The sequence below is a fragment of the Fringilla coelebs genome (assembly GCF_963513975.1).
Source record: "Fringilla coelebs genome assembly, chromosome: 13".
NCBI lineage: Eukaryota > Metazoa > Chordata > Aves > Passeriformes > Fringillidae > Fringilla > Fringilla coelebs.
This window is the reverse complement of record NC_140039.1, coordinates 13,466,986-13,487,458: the sequence shown is the minus strand read 5'-3', so window position 1 is coordinate 13,487,458 and position 20,473 is coordinate 13,466,986. Positions and strand designations below refer to the sequence as shown.

At 57.0% G+C, this 20,473-nt stretch overlaps 3 protein-coding genes across 4 annotated transcripts; 2 read left to right on the top strand and 1 right to left on the bottom strand.

The window, feature by feature from the left end:
• Positions 1-1,164: 1,164 nt before the first annotated feature.
• Positions 1,165-11,369, bottom strand: CCDC71 (coiled-coil domain containing 71). Its single transcript, XM_084214683.1, has 2 exons — positions 11,298-11,369; positions 1,165-8,923 (listed from the first exon to the last, which is right to left on the bottom strand). Exon 2 carries the CDS (start codon positions 8,860-8,862, stop codon positions 7,675-7,677), a length of 1,188 nt encoding a protein of 395 aa, XP_084070809.1. The 5' UTR covers positions 8,863-8,923; positions 11,298-11,369; the 3' UTR covers positions 1,165-7,674.
• Positions 11,370-11,553: 184 nt separating this feature from the next.
• LOC311158942 (uncharacterized protein) lies at positions 11,554-15,696 on the top strand. The gene is made up of 5 exons (XM_084214689.1): positions 11,554-11,752; positions 11,826-12,211; positions 12,830-12,990; positions 13,407-13,539; positions 15,009-15,696. Exons 1-5 carry the CDS (start codon positions 11,599-11,601, stop codon positions 15,213-15,215), a joined length of 1,041 nt encoding a protein of 346 aa, XP_084070815.1. The 5' UTR covers positions 11,554-11,598; the 3' UTR covers positions 15,216-15,696.
• A 1,291-nt stretch (positions 15,697-16,987) lies between these two features.
• Positions 16,988-19,855, top strand: KLHDC8B (kelch domain containing 8B; the record flags this gene model as incomplete). 2 transcript variants are annotated; one of them, XM_084214687.1, is made up of 5 exons in its annotated part: positions 16,988-17,394; positions 17,941-18,105; positions 18,307-18,531; positions 18,775-18,876; positions 19,659-19,855. In XM_084214687.1, the coding sequence occupies exons 1-5, from the start codon at positions 17,022-17,024 to the stop codon at positions 19,853-19,855; spliced, it is 1,062 nt and encodes a 353-aa protein (XP_084070813.1). In that variant the 5' UTR covers positions 16,988-17,021. The 2 variants fall into 2 exon arrangements, with proteins under 2 accessions (XP_084070813.1, XP_084070814.1); XM_084214688.1 differs by having other exon boundaries at positions 18,775-18,888.
• Positions 19,856-20,473: the final 618 nt, after the last annotated feature.

Sequence of the window (20,473 nt, the reverse complement as noted above, 5' to 3'; positions counted from 1 at the left end):
GCTCTGAGGAGATCCAAAGAGGCCTGATAAAGGCAACTGTAACAGGATCTCTAGCCTTGAAAAGGGAAGTAATAGTGGGAGGGAGGGAGTCTCACTGGGATGTGAGGGACGAGAGAGGCATCCCAGTCCATGTCCAGGCACCTCCCTGAAGGCTGCTCTGACTTCCCATGCCAAGCTGCAATCCCTTCCTCTGCCCCAGAGCTGAATGCGTGGGGGTGGCCCAGGTCTGCCCGGGGAGATGGCCTGTCCGGAGGCAGCTCCACTGGCGGAGATCTGCCAGCAGCTCTGCCCTCCATCACCAGCGTCTGGACGCTGCCGAGCATCCCTCACTTCCTCGGGTGTCCACAGCCTCGCTCCCCCCGCACCTTTAAGCAGTGATCAGGGCACTCTTGCAGCAGCACAGACACAACCCCCCCGCACCCCCCCCCATCCTGGGCAGAGCTCCTGGGCTCCAGGGGCAGCCTCTCATGCCTGGCCAGCCCTGCTTGGACCAACTTCCGTGCACACAGCAGGCAGCCAACACTTTCCCGAACATCCTTAACAAGCAGAGAATTACTTAACCACTTCCCTTCTCGAGGAATAAGCTCCAGCACGGCACCGGAGCTGCTGTCTGCCCAGGGCCACGGTCCCACCAGCATTAGTGCTGGGTCAGTGCACTGACAGCCCTGCAGCACAAACTGGATCCAGATCGCAAACCGTGGAACAATGGTGCTTCTGTTGAATTAGCTGGGCAGAGGGTCCCGGCTGTGGAATGGGCAGATCCAGAGAGAAGACAGAGGGTGGGCAGGCAGGCTGGGGCTGGCACAGAACCTGCCAGCACAGTGCCACCCTGCATGTTTCTAGGAAATAACCAGGAATGTGGATTTATCCCAGTAAGGCACCAGTGACATACATCCGGGGTATTTCCCACCCTAAACCAGGCAATCCTTAATGGAGTTTGAGTAATGCCAAACTTCCCTGGGAGATCTGGGGAGAAGAGCTGGGGATGTGGTCTGCAGCTGAGCGTGCCCCACGCAGCATGCAGCAGCTGGGCACATGGGAGACACCATTCCGTGGAGCTGACACAGGGCTGGGAGCAGGAGCCCAGGGAGGAGCAGTCTGTTATAGCCCAAAGAAAAGCTGGACACATTGGGTGGTTCTGAGCACCATTTTACTGAAGGGCTGGACACCTGCTAGGACTTCATAACAAAAAGTTCACTTCATTTAAGAAAAAAGACAGTCTGTTTTTTGTCCCACTCCCTTCCAGAGTGGAATAATACTAATGCTGTCTTTTCACTAAGCAATGCCATTCCAAAATATACAACATTGAGTGTGGAACAGCCCAGCTTCATATTAACATTAAATATTATTAGAACTTCAGAAACATTCTACACAAACAAATGAAACAGTAAAAAGTTCACTCAAGAACAAGATGGTCATTTGTAAAATCATGATACAAAGTTTGTGACTCGCCCTCCTGCGGAGTTGCAGTTGCTGCTCCCCAGCCGTTGCTCGGGATGCCCCAATACCAAGGAATGCCACCGCAGAGCCCGTGGCGCTGCTCTCAGCCGGAGCAGGTCGGTGCAGCTGTGCCGTGGAGACGACTCTCACGGAGATGCTGGTTGGCAGAGGGTGGCTGGGCAGTGCCCACCCAGAGCCCCTGTGTCAGTCAGAGCAGCTGCCACGCCTGGGCTCAGGAAATGCTCCTCTTTAGCTGCACCAGTACCCAGGAGGAGGAAGGGCATCATATGGTGCCTTCCCCGCCATGAACAAACACTGACACTTGTTTTGTCCCAACCCTGGCCTGGGCAGGGTGGTGGAGCAGGGGCAGGAGGGGAGGTATTTCTGGGGTGAGCTTTGCAGCACCTTCTTTTTTAAAACAGCACCATGTGCCTGTGTCTGTGGAAATCACCAGACACTCACAGGGGCTGCCTGTAGCCACAGGAACACAGGAATGGAACGGGCTAATTAAGACAATAAGGAGAGAGTCCCAGACGATAATAAGGCCTTTAAGGGACTCCCTGGGGAAGGTATTTCGGAGGCCACATGAGCAGTACCAGATTGTGAGACCAATGAAGGATGGGAATGAAGGGTTGGGGCTGCCTGGTCCAAAAGGATTCCCACTCACCTGCAGCACCAGTGTCCGTGTACTGCTGCTAGGCAGGGTAGGGGAAGCTCTGTGGCCAGGCAGGGATGGAGGGAAGACAGTGATATGGAAAGCCACAGCCTTGGCTCCTCTGTTTGCACATCTCCTGCAGCAGACACAGAAGCAGCAGGCTGCTGGCTGTCCAGGTGCTGCTGGCATCTTTAGCTTTCCCTACTCCCAGCTTCTTGCTTTTTCACCAGCCTTCCTTAGTGCTCCTAAGCAAAGGGAGGGGTCTGGCCTCAGCACCATGGCTTTGGAGGCAGCTGCTGGCCAACCTGCAAGTTCCAGCAGTGTCACAACTACAGACAAGCTTCATTCCACACTAAGGGATGGCCTGGTGACATAGGCTTGCCTCTCATGTCTTCTGGGACAAGATTCCTCCGAGGCACCTGGCACCTTCCTAACAGCATCCAGCTCCAGACAGAACAGGCTGCAAGGAGAGGGAAACCCTAGCATGGTGCTCTCTAGCAGAGTCCAGAATGCGAGGGCTCAGGAGCATCCTGCCCCGCTGTGCTCTCCACAAGTTGTGCCAGCCCACCTAGCTGGCAAAGCTGAGGGCTGCAGCATTGCCAGGAAGTGCCAGATATCCCAAAACTGCTGTCATCTCTGTGGGCCACCTCAGCTCCTGCAAGGCCATCCCCATCTGAGCACAGGAGCAAAGAGGCCAGTGCCCTTTTGAAGACTGAAAAAGAAACTGTCATTTCGACGAAAACCAACCAGCCTGGCTGAGCAGCTGGTGCTCCACAGCTCAGCACTGACCCTGCCAACCACGGCCAACAAGAGGATCCTCCCACCAAAACCTGCCTTCCTGCCTGGGAAGCTGCCCAGCTCGAGTCACACCACCCAGCTGGAGCTGAGAGACAAATCTGCTCTCCATACCCAGGGATCCCTTGAGCCATGGCCAAAGGCCCAGCTTCTAGACAGGGCAGGAAACTTGGATCCAAAGGGGAAGAACTGCTGGGCTGGCTGAACCCCCCACACGCTGGCAAGTTCTGGCCATGAACACAGCACAAGTCACAATGAAAAGGGCACAAACTCTGTGCTCAATTCCAAAACCCAGAGCCTCCCAGCCCCTCTTGCCACAGCTAGAGCTGGAGTGGAGAAATGCTCCTGGTGTAGTGGTGGGCCAGGAGGACAGGCCACAAACCACGGGCAGCTGTGGAGCAGGACCACGGAGACACATGTGCAGCATCACCCATCTGTGCCATTCTGCTGCCGATTCCCCTGGCATGTTCTTAGCTGGCAACTGGCTGAACTCCATGCAAGGAAGCACCAGGCAATGGGGGGGATCTCAGCCCACTAATCCCAGCCCTGGTAGTATGAACTGGTTTGAGAGCTGCCCAGTGAGGTGAGCACTCCAGGGAGCACATCTCCTCCACACACTGAAATACCACTCGTGGGCTGCCAAGCAGGAGTAACAAAATAATCCCTTATTTTTTTGCAAAAAAAGTGCTTAAGAAATTCTGTACAAGGATTGCTACAGCAGCTGGCTCATGGGGGATGCAAACAGTTTAGAAGCAGCAGCAATACGCTACATGGCTTGCAGGGAAGAGGCTGAAAAGAAACTTCTACAACCATAAGCAGTGGCAGATGGTGAAATCTGATCACAGTGGACATGAGCTTCAGAACATTTCTACCAATTAACATTGTGATTTCAACTGGTATCTGATGTCAGCTTCCCCTTCAGCTGCCTGCCGGACAAGCTGCTCTCCCCATGGACCTTGCTGATGGACATCTGAAGCATGCAGGAAGCTCAAGGACCTTGTCTGGTGGAGGGGAAGCATAAACTGCTTCTTGGCAGCTGAATAAAAGGAGAAATTATTTCCAAAAAATCAGTTGGAAGAACAGCCCTTTGACCGCTAGCCGAATCGTTTCTAGAAGTGACAGTGGCACAAATCCATGCATTAAAAGCATTCCTAAGAGAGTCTCCAAAGCTCTCGGCTGTCACAGTGCCCAGAACAACACAGGCCAGGTTAGGCACTTGGATGAATTCAAAGTGACTAATACAGAAACAGGTCTGAACAAGGTGCATACCTCATGCTCAGCAGAGACCACAGCGCTCTGGGCAATGCATTTCTATGTGCCTGCCAGTTACTGTTGCACAGATCCTTGGAAGTGTTACTCAACTGCCACAGAATAACACAGGATGGAAGGGACCTGTGGGGGAGACCTCTGGTTAGATGAGGTCTTGGGTAGCTCAGGTTTGATCAAACCTTTCTTCTATCCTAAACAGCAGAGAGCAACATCCACACAGAGCCCCTCTGCAGACTCGTGCACATCAGTGTTACATGCCCAGGACACCAGGAGCATTCACACCTGGGCATGAGCCGAAGGATGGGGGAGCCAACCTGCACCAGACTGAGGCACCCCCTCTGCCAGTGCTGGCTGGTGGGCAGCAGTTGCTGGCATTGACACAGAGGCTGTAAAGCCCCTCTATAACAACCTGCAACACTTTCAGTCAAGTTCCTGAAGCACCTGCAAGAGGAAGAAGAGACAACAGGAGGGCAGGGAATGGAAGTTCAGCACTGCCCTGTCGCTCAGGGCCCTGTGGTCTGTTAGAGATGCACAGGAGAACTGACAGAGAGGGGACTGGTGATGAGCAAGTCCCTGAGCACACAGCTATGGAGTGCTCACTTCCCTGGCAGCAGTCTCAATGACACAGAGGTGTTTCCAAAGCTTGTCTCTCCCTGTGGAGCAGAACACCTTTTGCTGGTGGTTTGGGAAGGACACAGGGCAAACTGTCATCACCAAGCATGCACAGAACTCAGCTCAGTGCTGGGAAAGGCACGGCAGCACTAAGGCTGGATGCTGTGCTGGATGTGTTAAGCAACAGCACAAGTCAAGACCCAAGCTGCGAAAGACAAGAGGTGACAGAAAAGAGTGAAGAGGCAGGCAGCAGTACAGCTGAAAGAAGACACACAGTGATGAGGAGGGATGTAGCCTGGTAAGCTGGCCTCAGGTGCTCAGCTTCCCACTCAGGCTGGAGGAAAAGAGGCTTCGACCTGGATTCAGCCTTGTTGATGCACGTTGTTTTTCCCAGCGGAGGCCAAGTGCTCAGCTGGGACGCATAAGGAGACTCCAAAGACAGCTCTCAGTGCCCTTATAAGGGTCTGGGAACGGGGGAAGCTGCTGAGCAGCCTGACAGCAATACCGCAGGCAGAGGTTCAGAGCCCTCCTCGGGAAACAGCCCAAAAGAGAAACACCAGTGCAGGACTTCAAGACCTGGCATTTGAGAGCGTGGGAATGAGAAAGGTCTGAAGGAGTGGGAACAAAAGGAACAAAGCAATTTTTGGCCAGTTGACAGTGATGGAGAGCCCCTGTTCATCCAGCACCAGGTCAGGACAGGGAACTCTCTGCCAGGGCATTTTAAAACCCAGAAGCAGAAGAAAATATTTCCTCCTCCTCGGCAGCCAAGCAGCAGCATTCACAGGTCAGTCTCAAACACTGCAAGTTATGATCTCTGACAGCAACTCAGAACCCAAGTGTGGGGTTCAGGGCTTGCAATCATTCCCTGAATCATAAAATCACAGAAGGGCTTGGATTGGAAGAGATCTTAAAGAACCTCTTGTTCCAACGAACCTGCCATGGACAGGGACACTTTACACTAGACCAGGTTGCTTAGTGAAAGTAAACCTCCACCCTGCTCTGTGTGGGTGAGAGGAGAATCCAGATGCGCCTCAGAACACGCAACTTCCCTGCCTTCTTACCCCCTCATGAACCTCCGCTCTTCTCTCCATACCACAGTCTTCCTTCCTGTATTGGGGATCAGACACTGACCCTGTGTCTGATCCCCAACACAGTTTTATAAACCACTGAAATCCAACCAGGTGCTTAGGGGGTGGGGCTCAAATATAAGGATCTGGGACTTCCCTGGGGAGCTCATCCCTTCAGCCAATGTCCGCAGAGATTATTAGGTCAGACAACTGGTATTTTGAGCTGGTGAGAGAATGAGTGGATTACACTACTGCTGCAGACATCTGAGCACACAGCAATATAGAGCCAGGCACATACTCAGCCCAGTGCCTCTTCCTTTCCCCAGGACACCAGGTTGCCCCTTCCAGGTGACAGCAGCAGCACTAAATGCTCCAACGAGGTGTTTCTTCTGGGATTAGTAGATCCCTCCCTGTGGAGTACAGAGAGCAGAGAGCCGTGTTCTGATCCAACAGCGTGCCCCCGTGCAGGGAGGTGACAGCAGCCGTCTGCAGTGGTTCTGCAGTGCCTCCTAGGGATTGCAAAGCCTGCATTGCTCCTTCCACACAGAGCTCTCACACCTGCCACACACCTTCTCACAACATCCTGATGGCACAGCAAGGCTGCCACCCACCACATGATGCCCATCTCCCCTCCTACTGCTTCATCCCCACAAACCACAGAAAGTGACTCTCTAAGTGCTGGTGTATGTCCTCCCAAATTTTTCACTTTACTGCTTTAACTCAGGTTCAAGTATCCCACTGAGCTCTGGGACTGGCAGGATGTAGCTAATGCATTCAAACACAGCATGCATTTCTGTTGTGGTTTAACTCCAGCCAAAACCAACAGTCTTCTCTACCAGCACCTGGGATCTGCTCCTGAAACATCCAGCAACAGCAGAGCAGTTACATGGGGGGCAGAACACTACATAGTTCATGCTAACAATTCCAGCCCTCGGGCTCTAACAGTCACAGTTCATGATCCATAGCTGCACCTGGGGTATAGGAGAGCAGAGTAATGCTGGGTGCTGAGGAGGAATCCTCTTTGGAGGCAAATCCCTACCATGTGTTCAAAACTTCTGCTACCCAGAAAGGGAGGAGGTGCCTAAAGATGTCAGACAGACTTGCAGCCCTGTGACACTCCCCCACTGTTATGCAGAGGTTACACTGGAAACAGGATTAAAACTACCAGCTGGTAATTCTCCAGATTGTTTGGAATGCTGGAGACAAACAAGTGGCTACACTGCTGCTGCCTCTGAGCTGCTCAAGGGAGCCCAGGACAGACTGTCACAACAATGAACCACAAAGGAATTCTGGCACCTTTCAACAAAAGGCTAGCTGAAGGGAAGGAGGAACAAAAGCTATCAAACCCAATCCCAAAGGGATGGAGGAAGTGCATCTTCCCACAGTTCCTGGGCCATATGCACTTATATGGATATATAGATATATAGATAATAAAGTTATAAAATTTGATCAAAATAAAACCAGTAAATGTACAGCTTGAAAAAGAGCAATATCACAGTGCATCAATGTCATGAAAAAGTCCTGTGTTCTCTCCTGCACAAGAGCACAGCCTGCCACATTCAGGGGAGCGTGGTGAGAAGTGAGCTCTCCAGCCTGCTCAGCTTGATGCTGGCCAGTCACCATCCCACACTCCAAAACAGGGGTTTGGATTTCTGCAGCCAGTTCTGCACAGCAGTGGCAGACAGGCAGGAATAGCACAAGAGTGGGCTGCTCTGTCTGCAGGTTAGTGGGCATATTGGCACCAGAGACACAGAGTCACTCCTAAGCCTCTCTGTGCTCTGGTGCCAGGCTTGTATTTACTTACTTAAAAAAAAAAAAGTGACAAAGTGAAGAAATTCAGGGGACACTATGAGAATGGGATAAGGGCTGAATTTGGATCACAGGGGACAAGTTGACCCTAAGAATCTTCTGTGCTCTCCTCCTCACTTCATCATCAGAGGAAGAGCTGCCCACCTTGATGGTCCGGAATTTCAGCAGGTTCAAAGTGCTCTGAGCCTGTTGAGTTTTCTTTCGGACAGGAATGGTATTTGCTTTTTTCCTCTGTGGTGCTTCTTTTGCCTCTGCAGCTCTTCTCTTCTTCTGCCTAGTGCCCTCCTGGTAAGTGCTGCTGTCCTTCCACTCTGTTTTTCCCAGCAGAACTTCCTTATCTTTGATTTTCAAGGTCCTGGGCTGTGGTGCTGTGGTGCAGTCCTGGGACGAGCTTGCTGCGACTCTCCCGTTGAGAACTCCAGAGGCTTTGCAGGCGTTGCTCTCCTGCAGCACTCCACCCTTTGGTCCCTTCAGAAGCTTTAAAGCACGGGTGGCAGAATCGGGTGCTTTCTTAACCAAACGCTTGTACCCCTTTCCTTCGGTTATTTTAGTGCTCTTGCCTGAAGAAAACTGCCTTGGTGGACTTGAAGTCTTGAGGAGTTTAAGGTCTGAGGGAGAGATCCCAAGATGCCCCTGTGTGTACTTGGACTCCAAACAGGACGTTGCAGTTTTCAGTGGCACCAGGGCTTCCAGAACCACTGACAGTCTCATGGCTGGATACACATCAGGATACATGCTTGTAGGGAAGCCCACTGTCGCTGCCTTGGATGTGCCAGATCCTGTCTGCTTCAAGGAGCTCAAGAGGAGATTTCTGGAATTCCCTTTGGAGACTGGTTGACTGGAGACTTTCAAAGAGCTCGCTGGAATGCTGGTGGGCAAAGGGGCCACTTTTGCCCCTGAGTTCCTGGCTGGACTCTGGGTGGGCTCAGTGGTGCTGGCACAGTTGCGCTGTGTGTTTTCTTCCATCTGACTCGGTGTGACTGCCGTGCACGAGCTGTACCCGTACACATCCTTACTCCTCAGAATCGTGGGCTGGTAACCCTCCTCCTTCAGGCCTTGGATGAAGGCCACCAGCTGGGTCTCTGTGTCTGAAAGATCCTTAGACATCGGGTTGAAGACTCGGAGGGCTTCCTCCAGAACTTTCTGTCCTGCAGAGGAAATTCTTGACCAGGAATGGACAGCTTTTTCTTCCTCATTGTTCACTGCAATATTCATGGCATTAGGCAAGCAGGTGCTTCAAAAAGGTCCAAATTACTGGAAAAACAACCCTTGACACCTCAAAAGGAGAAAGAAGACAGTTAGCTTACAGCAACTGAAATTATCCAAGTTTTTAATATGGGACCTGAAACCATTAAGCCCAGGCGTGGCTGGTTGCAAACCCTGGGCCAGACTGTGGGCTCAACCCAACATAGAAGCATCACCAAGAAAAACCTGTCACTCATTTATCTCTGAAATAAAACTAAAACATCTCTCACAAAAGTATCCTCCAACCTAAACAAAGATTTCAGGAAATCCCATCCAATCCACCCCAAGATGAAGGACTCCAATGATTAACTCAGCAAAATCTGCAGCTCGTTTCCAGTTTGAGTTTGACCCACCCCAGTTTTGGACAACCAGATCTCATTTTCCCTGGGAAAAACTGAACCCTCATTGAACCCGTTCCCTATGTACACACCTCAACCAGCACCATTGAGCCATCTCAACACTAAGAAATGCCTAACTACTTCAACTGCATCCAAGCACCAGCTTCAATTTCTCAGCTTCTTAACTGATGCCACTCAAAAATTGATTCTGAGTCCCTTGCCAAAGCTGCAGCTTCCTCCTAGAGACCTGGCAGCAGGGCTGGAGGCTGTTCCAGTTGTGCTTCATTGAGGCTGAATGCTGTGGCAAGGCAGCACTGCTCCTTGCTGTTCTCTTGTTTGAACAACGGTCCACAACTTGCTGTCACAGCAAACTGGTGTTGATCCAAGGACACTTGCTGCCAAGTGAGGAGGAAGCAGGAAATTCAAGCAGGGCAGTATGAAGGAAACACACATCACCAGGGCCAAGTGTACAAAGGCCTGAGGGACAACACTGGGATCACACTCAGGGCACTGTGCAGCTGCCTGCCCAGAATAAAAGCATCAATTATTGCTTTCAATAAAAAATAGGCACTAAAGGGCAGTCCTTCAAGAGAACTCTGATCCTGGTGGCCTCACAGCTCCACAGCTGGATGCTAGACCAACATAAAATCTTTAGCTTTATTGATACCTCTCAAAATAATAATGAAGATTGAGTTAAAAGCCCTGATCAGGGAAATGCAGGTGGTGTCAAAAACAGTTTTGGAGAGGGCAGTGCACAGGCAAGAAAGCTGTGACAGAGAAGTCAGCGCCTGAGCAGCCAGAACAAGGAACTAGTCATGTCCCACGTTCCCCCCAGAACTCTAGTCTCACCACAGCACAGGAGCAGTGCCCGTGCTGCCGCCAGCTGCACAAGCAGGGAAGAGAAACAAGCCAAGAGCAGCCACAGAAGGGAAAGCACAGGTCAGTGGGGGAGTAAGAACCTCCACATGACAGACTAATCTCAGTCAAGTGCTCTGCAGACGTCATGGCCAAAGAGGGATTTGGAGGAGGATAATGCAGTTGTTCAGAGGCAGGCGGGGGATCTCCCATAAAGGAGGGGAGGCAAGCAGGGAAGTGATCCCACAGAGCCCAGCCAGCATCACCAGCCAGCAGTGAGAGTCACCACCTCCAAAGTGACCAAGCAGTGCCAGGCACAGGAAAGCCAGAGAGGGTGTAATGTTAATTTTGATGTGGTGAGGCAGAGACGAACGAAGAAGCACAAGTAACAACATGGGTTCAACAGGGTGCAAAATGGATCATCTTCAGGCTGCAACAAGCCCAGGAGCATCTGGGACATCTGAAGGGGTGTTCTGGCTGTGACATTTCATGGAAACACGACGTTCCAGCATCCAACTGCTTGGTGCTCTTTGCTGCAGTGCCAGCTGTATTGGAGGAAAGCCGGCCACGAGCAGACACACTCCGGGACAGTCTGACCTCCTGACAGCAGGTTCCCTCCCGTGACACACTGCTGTGGGGCCGGGGGGCTACGGGAGCACAGCATTCCCGGCACGGTGCGAGCACCGCACCGGTTTAGAGGCCCGGCTGTCCGAGCGCGGAAGGGGCTCGCCCGGTGCAACGCAGGGGGAAGCGGCTGCCGCCAGGGCAGAGACGCGGGGCTGGGGCAGCCGGTAGAGCTAGAGGCCGGTGCGCAGTCCCAGGGAGGGCTCGACGGGGCCGCCAGGTCCTCGCTCAGCCTCTCCTTCTGGCCCGCCCCTCGGCGCAGGCGATGCCCCTTCCCGAGCGCCCGTCCCCCGCTCCCGCTGTACCCTCCCCAAGGCTCGGCCCGCCGGCCGGAGGGGCCCCGGGGCGGGCAGGCCGCCTGGGCCGGCCCCTCCCTGTAGGGCTACGGGAGGTGATTGGTGCAGACAGGGGGTGCGGCACCCGCGCTCGGCCCGCGCCGGCTCCCGGGACCGGGGGGGCGGGGGCCGGGGCGGGGCCCTCAGCGCCGCGACTCCTCCTCCAGCGCTCCGAGGCCACCCCAGCGGGCGGCTCGGCAGCGCCCTCGCCCGGGAGCCGGCGTGGGGCCCGGGCCCGCCGGCCCCAACCTACCGGCTGCCGCCAGACCCGTGCCCGCCGCTGCGCCGCACCCGCCGCTCCAACATGGCCGCCCGCGGGGCGCCGGAAGCGCCCCCGCTTCCGCTTCCTGTCCGTTTCCGCGGGCCGCGGTCACGCCCACAGTCACGGAGCCCATTCGGTCACGCCCCCGCGCTCCGCCCCTCTCGCCCCCGGCCCCGCCGTGTCCACGGCAACGGCGGCAAGGGCCGTCCCGGGCCGGCAGGGGGCGCCGCTGGCGGAAGAGGCGCGGGCGGAAGCGGCGCCGTCACCAGGTAACGGGGTCGGTGGCGGGGCGATGAGCGGCGGGGCCGGGCGACGGCGGCGCCTGGTTCTGCACGTGGACCTCAACAACACGGTGGTGGTGGCGGACACGGTGACGGGGCAGGCCCCACGAGAGGCGCTCAACACCTTTCTCAGCACCGTCACCTGGGGCCGCGCCGGGGCTGCCGGTGAGCGCCGGGGCCGGGGGTACGGGGGACCCGGTGTGGGGGTGCAGGGGCTGAGCGCGTTCCTCTCTTCTAGGCGAGTGGGAGTGGGTGAGCGACCGCCCGTCCCTACGCCCCCCGTGCCCTGGCGTCCTCAGCTACTACAGCCGCCACGGCCGGGACCCCGCCTTCACCGAGGCCGGCCCGGGCCGGCGGTTCCGTGACCTCCACGCCCGCCACCTGCGGCTGCTGGAGTGGCCGGACCAGCCGCACGACGCCTTGTCGGTGCCAGGGGAGCCCGGCAAACGCTACCACCTGATCCTGCCCTCCTTCTTCCGCCTCCTGGACACGCTGCACCGGGATGGCAGGGCCTTCGCTGTTGTCTTCAGGACCTTCGGCACCGACCTGCCCCGCGTCCTGCAGGCCGTCAGCAGCGCTCTGGACGGGCAGCACCCCCAGTTCCCTGCCCTGCGGGACGTGGCGGTGAGTGCGCCCTGAGGGTCCGTCGTGATGGGGAAGGGCAGTGATAGGACCCGATGGTCCCATGGAGCCCTCCATCAGACTGCTCTCCAGCTGCTTGGCCAGACTGCTTTTAAAAGCATCGAGTTCTCTGGATGAAGCTGTTAGCTGTGGGGGAGCGTGTGTGTGCAGATCCTATGTGGAATGGTCTCCTCTTGGGATATCCTGTGTTGGACAGAGCATGCCTTCTCCCAAGGAGGGGCTGCTGCAGCAGAGCAGGGCTCCCTGGCCCAGAGCTGATCACAGCTGCACTCCCCCCCCCCCTGGCAGCACACTGGGCAGGAGTGCTGGGAATGAGCTTTAGAAGATGCTTTCGTTATTCCTTGGAGTGTTTTCAGATAGCAGAGATTGCAGCTAGGAGGACATTCCTTTCCATCCCTGGGGAAGTCGTTCCTTTCCATCCCTGGGGAGGGGATGATTCTTGGTTGGATGCATTCCATGCCTCCTCTTGTCATCTTCCCAGCACCATCCTCCCACGCTGTAGTGGTGGGGAGTCTCCACCCTGCTGCTTGGTGTCTCTGCCAGTGAAACAACCTGTCTGCTTTGAAAACTTTTCCTTCCCCATTTTCTGTGGTCCTGCAGCTCCCTGTGGACCTTACCCCTGGCCAGATACGCTGCAGCAAGAAAGAGGTGGTGCTAACACGGGGAGCAGAGCGTCTGGCCACCCGGGAAGACAGAAGAAAGCTTTACAACTACTTCAGCTCCTTTGAGGGAATTGGAGGCTTCCAAGACCACTTTGACTGGTGAGAAAGAGGGCACTGAGAAAGTGGCTTGCACATTATCTTCTTTCCTGTGATTCTCTTCGTTTCTGGGATAGCTCCTAGATTTGAAACCTTTTTGTTGTTGGGGTCCCTATCACTTAAGGCACTCCCCATTTTGCCTGTGGGCAGCCTGATGGGACTCTCACACCATTCCTGAGAGTATTCCTGAGAGTTCCCATCCCCTGGTGTATCTCCTGCTTTTCTCCAAAGGCCTCCTGATTTGTCACCTTGATGCAAAATGCCTCATTCCTAGGAGAGCATGAGCAGCAGGACAGGACATTCTCCATCCTGCATCCCTGGCTCAGAGTGTGCCCTCGGCCTGCAGTACAGTCTGCCGTTATCTAGGAGCTGTCACTCCCTCCCTGCCCTGACTGTTCCTTCTCCACTTACTGTTTCAGGTGGGCCAGAAATCAGTTCTCTTCCCGGGGTGGGAAGCCCCTGTGGATAGACCCCCATGATCCTGACATTCACCACATCTTCATTGATGACAACATCCGGCTGGATGATGGAGACACCATTGTTCACCCCCAGGTAGGTGGCTGAAGGCCCATCTGGCACCAGCAGCCTGCACTAGGGATGTCCCTGGCAAGGTCAGACATGTTTTGTCCCCTTTGCATGTAGCTGCAAAGGGGAGTCAAGGCATAGCCCTGATGTCACTGCATCCTGTGCCACCAGTGTTGATGGCAGCAATGCCCAGGGAGGGTGAGATCAGCTGTCAGGAATGCACAGCAGGTGCTCGATGCCTCTCTTCCCCTCTGAGTCAGCCCCATGCCTGGAGGCAGCAGCAGTGATATCAGGGCTGCCAGCCTTGTCACCTGCCTGAATGAAGGGACAGTGTTTGTGGGGAGCACACTTGGGAAACTGAATGTTTACACAGACAGAACCGTGCCTGGCCATTGGACAGCTGTTAATGCTCAAACAAGAGCTGCACGTCCATGGGAGATCCTCAACCCCTGCCTGTTTCCAACCATATGGAGAAGGTGCAGGGGGGAAACACGGCAGCCAGTGAATTGTCTGCAGTGTTTGGCAGGCAGCCTGGGAATGGAAAGGGGTGGGATGCTCATTGGATGTTCTCTTCCATACAAGCTTTCTCAGCTTAAACATTTGTAGCTGGTGGCAGGAATTGTTACTGCCTGGACAGACCTGTCAGGAACAGGCTTTAGTCTGTGCCATGCCTGGTTGACGGGGGAACCTCTGCAATGGCTGCTGCATGCAGGTCTGCAGCAGCTGGAGCGTGGCTCACACAGCTCCACTTGCTGCATTTCAGCATCAGGCTGTTTGTCTGATCAAGGAGTTCCTCCTTTGGCATTGGTAGCCTGCATGGCTGGTCAGTCAGGCTGCTGTGCAAATCTCATGGCAGCCATGCATCCAGCCCTGGGGCTGCTCCCACGCTGGATCACACAGGTAGGATCCAGTTATGGTAGCAGCAGACCTCGTGGGAGTCTGGGCAGCAGCTAAGCATCTTCCCAGCAGGGCTCACTGTCACTGCTGGGACCTTGCTGTCCTGCAGCCAGGATCAGTAGGTGGAAAGCCATTCTCCCCTCCTCTTGCATCACTAGCTCTGCAGGGCTGTCCCTATTTCAGTGATGGTCACAGAGCAGCCCTAGGAGTGAAACAGATTGCCAGGTGGCTTTAAGCAGGCCATGGTGAAGATCAGAAGGTGAAGTCCCTGTTACATCCTATGGTAGATAAAGGAAGAGCTATTGGCAGAGGTTTGCCTGGAGTCCGCTGCTCCACAGAGCTGTTTTCTTCCAGCTGCATAGTGTGGCCTGTTTCCTTAAGGGAGCATCAGGCACATGTGTGACATGCTGGTTCAGAGTCAAAGGCAATTTCTGGGAGAGGGGGAAATCTCAAGAAATTTCACCTGCTGTTGCAGTGGAGATACGATTACCTTGCCCTCTGCCCCTGACACACAGCCAGCACGGAGGCACCTGGCTGAAGGGAGGGCAGAGCACACCACGGGGTGTGTGCATTGCTGCCAGGCTCTGCTCTCCCTGCAGGTGTTCTCGGAGCAGGGCAGCAGCAGTCCCAAGAGCGTGCCCACCTCAGCGCTGTACGACATTTGCCTGGTGCAAACCAATCTGCTGGAGGCCATTGCTGATGAGGACTATTTCCTGCGCTGTGTGAGGAGGTGTGAGGAGAACTACGACCGCTACCTGGCCTGCGTGGAGAAGGACACCCCAAGCCAGCAGTGGGATGGACAGTGATACCACCTCATGGGGCTGAGTGGCTCCAGACTGGGACACTACCCTGCTTCCTGCTGCATGCAAAGTCCCAGGCAGGCTCCTGCTTCAAGCTGTTACCTCTCCAATGTGCGATGTGGGCGTTCAGTCCTATCAGGACCTTCCATGAGCAAACACAAGCATCCTGGGAGCTTGTGTGATGGGATTTTTGGAGGAAATGGTTTTCCAGTCTTTGGCAGTGTTGCCCGTGGTGCCCACTTCTGCATGAGGGCTAGGGCTCACCATCCCTCTGCAGTCACCAGGCCTTGTCCCTTCCACCATCCTGTGATGCAAGCAGCCTCACAGTGTTTGCACCTTACTTCCTGCTCCTGCAGTGATGGCTGGTGCAGAGCAGGTGCCAGGATGAGTACAGTGTTAGCAGCAGCATCCCCAGGCGGCATTTGTGGCGTGGTGTTCTCGGCAGATGCCTTGTCACTTCTGTCTGTTTTTAAAGCAAACCTTTTTAGCTCATTTCTGTGTGAGTTTCCTGCCTGCCCTTGGCTCTGCTTGTGCTGGTGGGTGGGAAGCGCCTTTCCCAGCGTGTTCATTTGCCTGGCTCAGCCAAGTGGGGACAAAAGTGTTGGTGGAGGGTTTGAGACCCATGTGCACCTTTCCTGATGCTGCTGAGAAACCCCAGCAAAGTCTTGCTCAGAGTAGGGCTGAGCTCATGTTCTGTCCCTGCAGTGGTGACAGGATAGGGGTCATCTCTAGGGTAGGACGGTGGGGTCCCGACTCTTGAGCCCGGCACTGTGTGGCTCTGGCATCGGCAGCATACAGCAAGGGAGGGCAGAGCCAGGGTCTTTCCAGGGTCCCTCTCCCTGCGATGGTTCCTTCCCGGCCAGGTGAGCGCGGTAGGGGCACGGCGGGCCGGTGGCACCGGGAGTGCCGGGCGGAGGTGAGAGGGGCACGGCAGGGGGGCCGGGGCGGACGCGGCGCCGCCCCCACCGGCAGCGGGCGGGCCCGGGGCGGGCGGAGACGCGGAGCGGCGGGGAGAGCGGCGGAGCAGGCGGAGAGGTGAGTGCAGTCCTGGTCCCGGTCCTGGTCCCTGCCCCTGTCTCTCTCCCAACGGCGGGGCGGCGGAGGGGAGCGGGCAGTCCGGGGACGGCGGAGTGGCCGTCCGGGGCTGCGGGCGGGTATCCGGGGAGCGCCAGTGGCGCGAGCGTTGCAGCGGGAGCCGGGGGGACGCCGGTGCCAGCGAGCTGTGGGCGGGAGCCCTGTGGGTGCGGGCTGCGGGGCAGTGCGCGGGAGCGCCGGGGGTTGCGGGCGGGAGTGCGGGCAGCACCGGCGGTGAGGAAGGTGCGCCGAGAGCAGGAACCTGGCGGGGTTCGGATTGTGAACGGGAAGCCTTTGCGGGGTACGGACCCGGGGGATGCGGTAGACAGCCCCGGGCGCGAGAGGGTCCCAGTGAGTGCGGGCTGTGTACCAGCAGCACTGGGTAGTGGGAGCCCGGGGTGCGGGAACCTCGGGAAGCAAGAGCATCGGTACGTGCGGGCAGAGAGCCCCAGGGAGTGGGAGCCCGGAGGGGGCGGACAGGGAGCCGTGGGGCGCAATCGGGAGCCCGGAGGGGGTGGGCAGGCAGCCCGGGGTGCAGTGCGGAGCCCCGCGAAGCAGGAGCTGCCGCACAGCCAAGGGGAGCTGGCTAGCTGGGGCTGGAGGAGTGATGGGTGCCTGGGCTCTGACTCGGATGCTCTCCCCGCAGGAGGCCGTGGGCCGGACCAGTGGCGAGCCAGGCCGGATGGGCGGCACGGCAGGGCCAGAGCCCGGGGACCCCCGAGGCGGCTGAGCTGGCCCATGGCGGCGGGCGCGGGCGCCTTCGCGTGGGCCACCTTCCCCGCCATGCCCACGCGGCGCGTGTACTGCAGCGCCGCGCACCGCGACGGGCAGCTCTTCGTGCTGGGCGGCTGCGGGGGCGGTGGGCGAGCCCTGGGAACTGCTGAGGTGCTCGACCTCCAAGCCCAGCGCTGGACCACGCTCCCACCACTGCCCACGCCGCGGGCTGGCGCTGCCGTCCTCGCCCTGGGCAAGCAGATCTTGGTGGTGGGCGGTGTGGATGCAGCACAGAGCCCCCTCGCCTCCGTTGAGGTCTACCACGTGGATGAGGGCAAATGGGAGAAGAAGGCGGCATTGGCTCAGCCGTCCATGGGCATCTCAGCTGTGCAGAGAGGTGAGGGATAGGAACATGTTGTGACTCTTGCCCAAAGTTTGCTAAGCATCCTTGGAGTCTTGGTACAGCGCAGCATGCCAGCAGCCAGGGTTGGTCCCTGTATGTGGTGCCCATGTCTGCTCCCTGAACAGGGATGCTGTGGCGTGGACCAGGCTGCAGTGTGGTGGGCAGGGCAGAGGAGATGTCAGGACAGTGGTGGGAGCGGGCAGGGGTGCCGGCCGCACTGGAAGCAGGATTTGGCAGTATGGCTGTGTTGCCATGGTGTCTCCAGGGAGATGATACTGCCGAGAATAATTAGAGGATGGCCCTGTGCTCTTGTCTGTGCCTGATGGATGGGATGGAGAGGGGGGCAAGAGGGTCCCAGTGCAGTCAGGGCATTGCCAGACTCAGGCCAGCTGTACTCACTGTACCCCGGCTCCCCTGGAGCAGTGTTTGGCCGTGGGGCTTGGCAGTACTGCCGCTGCCTGCTCGGGAGGGCATGGGGCGGCTCCCAGCCCTTCAGTGCTGCCCACAGATCCCCCTGCCTCACTGCTGCCTCTTTTCCAGATGGGGCTGTCTATGCACTGGGGGGAATGGGTATGGACACCTCTCCCCAGGCGCTGGTCCGTGTCTATGAGCCAGCGAAGGACCACTGGCAGCCCCTACCTTCCATGCCCACACCGTGTTATGGGGCCTCTGCCTTCCTGCAGGGAAACAAGATCTTCGTCCTGGGTAGGTGCTGCCGGGGCAAACCGAGCATCCCCTGTGTCTCTACCCTCTTCTACCTCTGTTCCCAGGTCAGAGAATGACCTGGTGCACCCATGGGTGGCTCCGTGGTGCCCAGCACTGCAGCCAGCAGGCCCCCTCCTGCTTGCTGAGCACACCAATATTGCCAGCTTGGGGCACTGGCAGCTACGTCTCCTCTGTGCATAGGAGGCCGGCAAGGCAAGCTGCCTGTCACCGCCTTCGAGGCTTTTGACCTGGAGACAAGGAGCTGGACACGTTACCCCAGCGTCCCCAGCCGCCGCGCCTTCGCCGCCTGTGCCATGGCTGATGGAGTTGTCTTCAGCCTGGGTGGGCTGCAGCAGCCAGGGCCCCACAACTTCTATTCCCGTCCCCATTTTGTCAACACCGTGGAGATGTTTGATCCTGCACAGGGTGAGCTCCATGTCTCTGGGTGAGGTGGGAGCATCTTCTGTGGGTCTGAGATGATTCTCTGGTTGGTGAGAGGTGTGTGTGCCTGGGGGGACATGATTATATGGGCTCTGAACATTAGCCGCTTGTACCCATGGTGAATCCTGTGCTCCCTGGTCCCAGGGAGTGATTAACCTGCGGGTGCTCTGGCCTTGGTATATAGAGGGGAAACCCCAGCGGGCGATGCTCACTCCCTCTCATACCCAGGTGTGTGGAGAAAGCCAAACCGCACCATCCGTATGAAAGAGAAGAGAGCTGACTTCGTGGCTGGATGCCTGGGAGGAAGAGTGGTGGCTGTGGGTGGCCTCGGTAATGCTGGGGGTAGGCGTGTGGCCGTGTTCCCATCCCCATTCTTTGTGGCACATCAGTGATCTGCGTGGCAGTAGGGGGGTTGACTGTGCAAAGCCAGGAGGTTACTGCAACACTGTCTGCAGCAACATCTCTCTGTGCTCTCACAAGTGCTGAGGAGACCCTACTGCCCTGTCCCGCTGGCTGACCCACTGTGCCCCTTGCCCCTTTCACTCCCCAGTTAGGCTTTTCCCAGCTCATGTGCAGCATTCTGGGCTCACACAGCCCATGGTGGCTCAGCTCCGCTGTGCAGGGTTGCAGTGCTGCATCCCTCTCCCAAGAGAGCTGGGGAAAGGTTAGAGCTGTCACTCAGAAGAGGGGATACAGCAGGAAGGGCTGCCTGGGGAGCCTGGTGCCAGACACAGCACACCCCCAGCCCTGCAGTGAGGGCTGTCAGGCCCCCAAGATCGCCGTGGGAATAAGGAATGGTGCTGGCTGCATTGCTCCTGAGTCCTGCTGCAGCTGGAGCTGCCTTATCCCTGCAGAGTGCTGGCACGGGGAGGGGGGGAGGGTGAGGAGTGTTTGAGGGGGCAGAGCCAGCAGTTGTGGCATTAGTGCCAGCAGCCATCCCTATGGGGCTCTGCTAATCCTCTTGTGTCCCCACTAATTGCCTCTGGGATCTCAAAGCCTGTGCAGCTCAGGGCTCCTGTTGAGGCATCAAAGTGATGTGGAGGGGGAAAGGCAGAGCCTGGGGTGAGGGGCGGGGAGCTGCACAGAGGCTGATGTGGTTCTGTCTTCCACAGGGAACCAGTCCGGCCCTCTGGACTCAGTGGAAGGGTTCAGCCTCTCACAAAAAAAGTGGGAGCCGCTGCCCCCCATGCCCACTGGCCGCTGCTCCTGCTCCAGCTGCCCAGCACCCAGCCTGCTCTTCATCATCGGTGGTGTGGCCCAGGGTCCCAGTGGCGCTGTTGAGGCTCTGTGCCTGCGTGATGTGCCCTGAGTGGGACCCCGGGGACCAGCCCTGGCCAAGCACCAAGTGCCTGAAGATGGGGACAGGGTGTGTGAGCACCCATGTGTTCACCCAGGGTGACCTGGCTCCAGGAAGCCTCTGTCCCATGATGCCAGGCATCAGAGCAGCTGTGGTTTTGAGAACTCCCGGCTCCTGCAGCGCTGTGGCAATGAAGCCCAGGGCAAACTCCTGCCTGGTGGGATGGCCATCGCCAGCAGTGTGGAGGGAGCAGCGGTGGCAGGACTGCCGCTGGCCTCACTGCCCTGTCCGGCCCCATCTGTGCCACGGCGTGTCTGTGCCGTGTGTGTAGCAGTGAGTGCTGTGTCGTCGTAGACCCAGTCGATGTCTCATGTAGCACAGAGGTGCCCTGTAGCTCAGTGCCTGGGAGGTGACGTAGCACCTCAAATAAATGAAACGTGGAGTTTTATCCTACTGGAGTCATGTCATCTCTGGTTATCCTACTCCAGGCAGACACATGCTGCAGCCTGTCAGGAAAACCCCTCCCAAGGCAGAGTTCAGTGACACCATATGGTGGAGAAAGGGTAACTCTTGGTCTCCCCACCTCCAGGGTGAACAGAGCAATGTGGTGTAGAGATCCAGTCCCTGTTT